The 8,524-nt window shown below is 40.7% G+C and overlaps 2 protein-coding genes across 2 annotated transcripts; one reads left to right on the top strand and one right to left on the bottom strand.

The window, feature by feature from the left end:
• The first annotated feature begins 2,512 nt into the window (after positions 1-2,512).
• On the top strand, positions 2,513-4,132 carry LOC141441324 (uncharacterized). Its single transcript, XM_074106024.1, has 2 exons — positions 2,513-3,629; positions 3,727-4,132. Exon 1 carries the CDS (start codon positions 2,768-2,770, stop codon positions 3,572-3,574), a length of 807 nt encoding a protein of 268 aa, XP_073962125.1. The 5' UTR covers positions 2,513-2,767; the 3' UTR covers positions 3,575-3,629; positions 3,727-4,132.
• Positions 4,133-4,972: 840 nt separating this feature from the next.
• Positions 4,973-8,462, bottom strand: LOC141440773 (40-kDa huntingtin-associated protein-like). Its single transcript, XM_074105317.1, is given in 8 exon segments — positions 4,973-5,674; positions 6,290-6,375; positions 6,805-6,917; positions 7,225-7,303; positions 7,594-7,807; positions 7,960-8,100; positions 8,102-8,210; positions 8,291-8,462. Coding segments are annotated over 8 exon segments (897 nt in total). The 5' UTR covers positions 8,356-8,462; the 3' UTR covers positions 4,973-5,584.
• Positions 8,463-8,524: the final 62 nt, after the last annotated feature.

Here is an 8,524-nt window from a genome sequence, read left to right as displayed (position 1 = left end):
AGCCCTAGTATGTGGTAATACATTTATAATGTGGTCACATTGCTTTTCCTTATTGGTCTAATTTTGTGTGTTGGCACTACCGTATAGTGTAATGGCGATACAATGAACAAACGAGGGAAAAGAACTAAGCTGGTGCCCCAGTATAGAGGTCAGTCCTTCCTGAAACTCGGCCTGTAACCTCAGGTGAGTGTTTGCTATGTAATGTTAATTGCCATGATCATGGAGTGTGTAAGGATGTCCGCAATTTAATACAGGGTAGATTCCGTACATGGGTCCAGTAAGCGCTAGAGTACAATGTACACTTGGTAATGTCATAGACAGCGGAGCGCATAAACTAGACATGGAGGCAAGTATCTTTGCCCAGCATTGACGGTCGTAATGATGATGGAGCAACCGAGGTCAGGACTATGGGGATGGTGGAGGTCCTCGTGGGGGCAAAGCCCCCACGTCCGGCGGGTGCCAGGCCAGATCACAGGCAAACTGAACCGGCCAGGAGCCTATTGATCGGTCGGGATAGGTCAGAAGATCACTGGTAGGCCCAGGATCTCTCTGCCTAAGCATTGAGGCACCCGGCATAGCGCTGTGCCTAGACCGGAGTAAATCGACCGTAAGCTAAGCATGCTACCTTAGGCCTAGCTTGTGATAAGAATGTGGCACAGCCACACCGCGTTGGAATCACTGTTATCACATATCTTTGAAGCCAAATAAGAACTCGTCCTTACACACTTCAGCTATATTTGTCGCCTTATTATTGCTGTGTACCATTAGCACCCCAGGTATATATGTATGACATTTATGGAAGCATAGAAGGGGCGACAAAATGGTGGAGGTGCTGGGATTTGAACCCAGGACTTTCAGCAGATGTCAATGAACATTAGAGACTGGGTCTCAAATAATCAAGAATTCATGGACTCCATCCCGAAGCAACTTCAAGCAAATCAACCAATGAAGTTAAAGTTCTTGGGTTGTTGTGGAATGTAAACAGAGATACATTAACCCTAAATATAACAGAGGATCATTTGAATCCAGTTTCTCCAGTTGATACGAAACGAAAACTTCTTCGAACACTGGCAAGGATATATGACCCTTGTGGGTTTGTGTGTCCACTGATCTTACCCATGAAACTTCTATTTCAAGACATATGCAATCAAAAATTTAAATGGGATACCGTGTTACCTGCTGAAGTTCTACAAACCCTGAAAGGTATTCTTGAGAACTGGAAAGCTTCTATTAAAGTGGAAGTCCCAAGACAACTTGGAAAATTAACATCCGATTCTGACACTGAGTATGAGCTTCACGGATTTGCTGACGCATCAAAATCTGCCTTTGCTTCAGTAGTATTCATCAGAATGTCAGGTCCACAGGGAACATCCATATCATTTGTAATGGGAAAGTCTCATGTTACACAGAACAAAGACAAAGAAAATATTAATATCCCGAGGCAGGAATTACTTGGGTTTCTAATCACAAGCAGGTTAGTTAAATATATAAGAACAAACATAGACTTACCAATCAGAAGAGAGTACCTGTGGACAGATAGTCTAGTCATTCTCGGATGGATGCGGTCTAATAAACTTCTGCCTCCATTTGTGACCACAGAGTCAAAGAAATTAAAGGAAATGTACCAGAAGCGAAAATGTATTATATTCACACGAAGGTCAACCCAGCCGACGTAGCAACTAGACCCGAAACTTGGCAAGAAAAAAGGGAGCTGTGGTTCAACGGACCCGAATTTCTTCAATATGATGAAACAAAGTGGCCTGAATCTCGATATTACGAGAACCATCATAACACTGTTCTCTCAGTTGGGGAGGACCCGGATCAGAATCCAGGTGAAGATCCATTGGGCATGAAAGAGATATCTGACACGGCCCAATTCTCAGATCAAATAATGGAGCTTGACGAACTAGAGTCAACATCTCAAGATATAGACATGGCTTCAATGGATGAAACCATGGATGAGATAAAAAGGATTCAAAGAGAACACTTTCCCGAGGAATTATCAGGAAAGAAACACACCTGACAAGGAACTTAGATCTATTTATGGATGAGAATGGTCTGTTGAGATCACGAGGACGAATGGCAAACACATCATGGAGTTATGAAATGAAGTACCCAATCCTCCTACCCAAAGAATCAGAATTTACAAACAATGTAATTAAAGAAACCCATGAAAGTAATTATCACGTTGGAGCTCCCCATACCCTCAGCATAATAAGAAAGAAATACTGGATACCGCAAGGCAAGGCTCAAGTACAGAAAGTTATTCGAAGATGTTCAGTGTGTATCAAACATGGAGGTGGGCTTACAAATTACCACCAACACCGGCTCTACCAGCGGAAAGAGTGACGTATACAACTCCATTTTCTTATACTGGGGTTGATTACTTTGGTCCACTGTTTGTCAGTTCCCCAAACGGAAAGGCCAAAGGTGGATTGCGTTATTCACATGCCTGACAGTAAGAGCAATTCATTTAGAAGTCGTCAACGACCTAACTGCAGAAGAATGTCTTCTGGCAATTAGACGGTTTTCAGCAAGTAGAAATACTCCCAAGAAGATATACTCGGATAATGCTACCTACTTCAAATTAACAAGTGAAATAATAGAGAAGCCATATTGTGTCAAGAACAAAATTTCATGGAAATTCATACCACAATTAGCTCCATGGCATGGCGGTTTTTATGAACGTCTTGTGGCTTTAGTAAAGCACTGCCTTAAGCGGACGCTCGACAAACACTTGATTAATGACAGCCAACTCCATACAATAATGAAGGAAGTAGAAGCCGTGGTGAACTCGAGACCACTTACGAAAATAGGACCTGACGTGGAACACATATTACGACCAGCTGATTTTTTAAGTCTAGGTACTTGCCTTACAACTGAAACGTCACATGCAGAACTGCCAACAGTAGGCACAAAGGCAAAAACAGACCTGATCACTAGTTGGAAAAGAGGACTCAAGATCCTGGAAGAAATAAAACAAATGTTCATAGGACAATATCTTGTAAGTCTAAGAGAGAGATTCCGGTCTGAGCCCAAGCAACCCAGAGTAATATCACACAGAGCACCAGAAATCGGGGATCTAGTACAAATCAAAGCCGAAAGTAAAAACAGAATTAACTGGAAAGTTGGCAAAATTGTGGATATGAGGGAAAGTACTGACGGCAAATGCAGAGTAGCGGAGGTCAAAGTGGACGGCTCCATTTTGACACGTTCCATAGGACATCTGTATCCGCTAGAGGTCGAAAGCGATCCCATACCTGATGATGATACTTCAGAAAATGTAAGGAATAAGGACCAGGAAACAGCCTTCAACGAGTCAGCACATGATTCGGTGACATCATCACGACCAACGCCTCAAGAATCAGAAACTGTGGACCCTGTGGAATTAGCAGAACCAGAGGTTGAAGAAAGTGCATCGGCGATGGATGACGGAACCCCCATGGAAATGGCGGGTTCTTTGGATATCCATGGACAAGACTTTGTTGCAGGCAAAGAAAGACGTGCCGCGGCTGTAAGAGCCAGAGAGAAAATTCTGGAGTGGACACGGCACCTGCTAACCATACTAGAGTGAAAGTCCTTTGCCCTTGGGAGTGTCGCGCACAGCGCGATTTGCCATATAAAACTCGGTAAGTGTCACAGCCCTAGTATGTGTAATACATTTATAATGTGGTCACATTGCTTTTCCTTATTGGTCTAATTTTGTGTGTTGGCACTACCGTATAGTGTAATGGCGATACAATGAACAAACGAGGGAAAAGAACTAAGCTGGTGCCCCAGTATAGAGGTCAGTTCCTTCCTGAAACTCGGCTGTAACCTCAGGTGAGTGTTTTGCTATGTAATATTAATTGCCATGATTATGGAGTGTGTAAGGATGTCCGCAATTTAATACAGGGTAGATTCCGTACATGGGTCCAGTAAGCGCTAGAGTACAATGTACACTTGGTAATGTCATAGACAGCGGAGCGCATAAACTAGACATGGAGCAAGTATCTTTTGCCCAGCATTGACGGTCGTAATGATGATGGAGCAACCGAGGTCAGGACTATGGGGATGGTGGAGGTCCTCGTGGGGGCAAAGCCCCCACGTCCGGCGGGTGCCAGGCCAGATCACAGGCAAACTGAACCGGCCAGGAGCCTATTGATCGTCGGGATAGGTCAGAAGATCACTGGTAGGCCCAGGATCTCTCTGCCTAAGCATTGAGGCACCCGGGCATAGCGCTGTGCCTAGACCGGAGTAAATCGACCGTAAGCTAAGCATGCTATCTTAGGCCTAGCTTGTGATAAGAATGTGGCACAGCCACACCGCGTTGGGAATCACTGTTATCACATATCTTGTGAAGCCAAATAAGAACTCGTCCTTACACACTTCAGCTATATTTGTCGCCTTATTATTGCTGTGTAATTAGCACCCCAGGTATATATGTATGACATTTATGGAAGCATAGAAGGGCGACAATACTCAACCAATTTAGATGAAATTTTGTATGAAGATCACACTGGGAAGAACATATAGTTTTCATTCTGGAATCTTGCATAAACGGAGTCGCGGGCAACAGCTAGATCAAAGCAAGCATCTTCGCTGGGAAAGAAGTTAAAAACATTCCACTATGCATTTACTTATTTTAATATAATAAATAACAATACACTTGTGTAACTTAGGTAAAATAAAGTAACATGTCAATAAAATAAGCCTATGCCCATTAATTGTGTATTGTATTCCCATTTGTTAGACCGGCAGATAGCTGATTTGGGACCATTTCGTGGCATGCATACACAGACCTATATCGAGTCTGTGCATGCATAACTATTTTTTTTTTCCTTTTTTTTATCCATTCTTCTCATTGTTGTCACAAATAAATGTTTTCTTTATTTCCTATTGTTGAATTGCATTATAATGAAATCGAACAGAAGTACTTAATCAAATTGCATTTGCACTTATTATTTTCATCCTTAGTAATCTATCACAAGAGCATCAAATAAGTTACCTAAGTATTCAGCCCAAGCTAGTTCTTCTCCTACATGGAATGACTCTCCTTGGTACTCATGGGCAGTGGTGATCATTTCCCATCAAATGACCCGCTTGCTTGTTTGCCTCCCTCTCATAAAAAAAAACCATTTGTTACTCTATGCTCAATACGGTATTTGACAACTGATTTTGCCATATCTTAATATTATTATGAAAATATAGATATACAGATAGTGTTTAGCGAAGAGTAAATTTAAATCGGTTGAGAATTGGGTTTATAGTGATTTTTTGAAAAATCTATATACCTGTCTCTTTCTCAAACGCTTTTCTCTATGCAGCAAGTATGGCGGTACTGGTGTGTGACGTCACATGCCAGTATGTCTTTCTCTGTCTAATCTTGAATTTCAAACCTTTATAACTTTGTTATTTGTAAAGGTAGCTTAAAAATTGTTTTTCTATTCGATAACAGGCATTGTGTAGTTTTAATTTATAAAACATATACAAAATAGTCAAATACCGTATTCTCGCGATGACATACACATTCACACAAAAACGTTTCAAGTAATTAATTACCTATAACATTGTGTTAGTCTTAACCCTAATGTTGGATTTGTCTTCAAGCTAAATGTTCTCTCTTGGCTTGAAGAAGAGACTCTAGTAAACCGGTCTGGCGCGTGCTAAGATGATGCTTCAACTCTGAAGATACCTGCGACAGAATAAAATATTTTTATTACTAATCCAACCAAGCAAACGTCTTTTTACATTTGAAATCAAATTTTGTTTCATAGGTCCACAGGGCGAGTATGTGTTGCGAAGAATGTGTTTGCCATAAACTTATACAAACGCTTGATTTACCTGTCCTCACTCAACGCATATCTGACAGAAACAGCTCGGCGGAGCGAGGATCAGAGGTGTCTTTACCTATAGTGCAGGGTGTGCGTTGCACACGGGCGCAGCGGTGTTAGGGGCGCCGGCCCGGCACTTTGTACCTATTCCATTTTGACCGCGCGCTTCCTAGATGGCGCTAAAGTAATAATTGCACACGGGCGCTACATGGGATAAAGACGCCGCTGGAGGATAGGTAAATAAAGCGTTTTTATTGGTTAATGATAAACACATTCCTCGGACATCTCTGGTGGAAAAGCAGCCTTAGGGGAGTATCAGGGAAGTTACAGCCACGGGGCCTCAACAAAAGAAGGGCCACTAAAAAGACTTTATTTTTTTACAAAGATAATTGTGAGTAGAACCATTTAATTTTGTCATTTTTTTGTTTAAAAAATGCATTTCAACACCTACCTTACCTATTTATTAGTAACCATACCTTTACGAGCGAGTGTGTATCATTGGTCGCGCACGATATAATTGTCGATTGGAGTTTCAGACGTAAATCCGCGTTGAATGGAATCGCTGAAAACAGAAGATTATAATCTTTACATAATGTAAAACAAATCCCGTTCCGCCGTCTGTCCCTTTGGATGTACTGATGAAGAAACTGAATAACCGAATCGTGTACCAGGGTGGCACCTTTTCACAGTCAATTTCTCTATGATTTCTTTGGATGTATACAATATCAATATGACATCAGAAGCACAAAGGTTTTACCCTGGTATGCGATCCAGTTTCTTTGACTGTATGCTTATGATGTTTTATGTTTCATAGATGTTTTACACGGTTTTCATAAAGTTTTATATATATTACTAGCCATTTGCCTTTTTGGATGTAGTCTCGGGGAAAGGAAGTGAAAAATGTGAAAAGAAAGATTGAAACTAAAAAATGAGGTGAGAAATACTCTAGAAATATGCACTCTAGTGTCAAATATAGTGTCAAAAAACTGACCTTCACTGTCAACATCATTCAGTATATCAGTGAGCAGTTGCTTCAACGACTCAGTGTTAACTTCATCAGATGGTTCCACATACAACGACAGCAGCACTCTGCTGAGCTGCACTCTGTAAATACAATTCTAATCATATAATGAACTTTTGTCAAGTATACTTTGAGGCCCATATAGTAGGAGCCTATGCTTTTATTATTATTATTACTCATTAGCAATAGGGTAATAAGTAATAATTAATACCAGAGGCGTCTTTACCTATAGTGCAGGGTGTGCGTTGCACACGGGCGCTGCGGTGTTAGGGGCGCCGGTCGCGGCACTTTGTACCTATTCCAAATGACCGCGCGCTTCCTAGATGACGCTAAGGTAATAATTGCACACGGGCGCTACATGGGCTAAAGACGCCGCTGATTAATACTCACTCAGCTAAAATGTCTTCTGGCAGATTTGGTTTGGAGTCAATTAATTCATTGGCTTTCTCAAGGGCAGTGTCACAATTATCTGTAACAGTATGGTGCTCATGACAAACATTATCAATTTTACCATCAAATAAATCAAAACTTAAAAAAGGAATTTAATATTACTTGTATAATTACATAATTAAGTATCCTAATTTATTAAGCTCAGTAAAAGAGTGTAAAAGGTTCATAATTTATGACATTGAAAAATTAATACTATTAAAAATTATTAACTATTGCAGTAAAGTAGATTTCAACTGAAAAAAGTGAGTTTATTTAAATGTGTCTTTATTTAATTGTTCTTTAACTGAAAAATTGCTACAAAATACTTACCACATTCAATGAGAAGATTAATGTAGTTCCTCATGAACATTATTTTCATATTACTCTCCTCTACCAATTCAAGTGCTTGTTCATAATATGACACTGCTTCACATTTGAGGTTGAGCTCCACTAGGTGGTTTGCTACCTCTGTCAGTATGGACAGGCGGATTGATGAGTTGTCTGGGTACTTGTGCAAAGCTTGGATGAAACAGCCTATTGCAGCCTGGAATTAAAAATCAAACCTAAGTCTCTGTTAAGAACTATAAGGGTTGCTTGCAATGTCAGCAGCGGCTAATTTACTGACTAGACTAGGTAAATAGTAAGCGGGGATTTGCTTGTCAGTAACACAAGATAGAAAAAAAACTTGCAGCTTACCTCTAAATTCTCCCTGTCAGGACTACAAAACTTTAGAGAGCTCAGTTTCTTCTCGGCCTTCATAAACTGTCTCCCTGCAGCCACTAGATGTTCTGCTTCTCCTAGGAAATTACCAACAGAGGCTTCACACTTAGCAGCCCCCAATGTACGAATGTCCAGCGAAAGTTGGCTGCTCAGAATACTCGCACTGTATAGCCAGAGCTAGAAACTCGTTGGTAGCTTCAGACACATTTGGTTTTCTTAAGAACCGCCTGTAAATACTTCCTATTGTTATTGGAACTGAATTGTGATACAAAGTGTTCAACGTGCTGTTGCAGTGTATATTACTTACTTTTTTAATTTGGTGTTTATGTTCATAAACTGCTCGTTGAAACTGGCGTTTAAGTCTGTGGCCATTATCGTATTTGAAACCCTTTGAGGACGTAAACGTAATTGATTTTACAGTAGACAATTCAATGAAAATAGTAGTGGTAGGTACTACGATACGAAAACAAAAAGCAGGGCTACTACGAAATTCGAAAATCGAAGTTTGTATTTACCATCTCGCCGACGTTTACATTATTTC

Source organism: Choristoneura fumiferana, chromosome 23 (assembly GCF_025370935.1).
Source record: "Choristoneura fumiferana chromosome 23, NRCan_CFum_1, whole genome shotgun sequence".
Classification (NCBI taxonomy): Eukaryota; Metazoa; Arthropoda; class Insecta; order Lepidoptera; family Tortricidae; genus Choristoneura; species Choristoneura fumiferana.
This window is presented reverse-complemented; position numbering and strand designations above follow the sequence as displayed.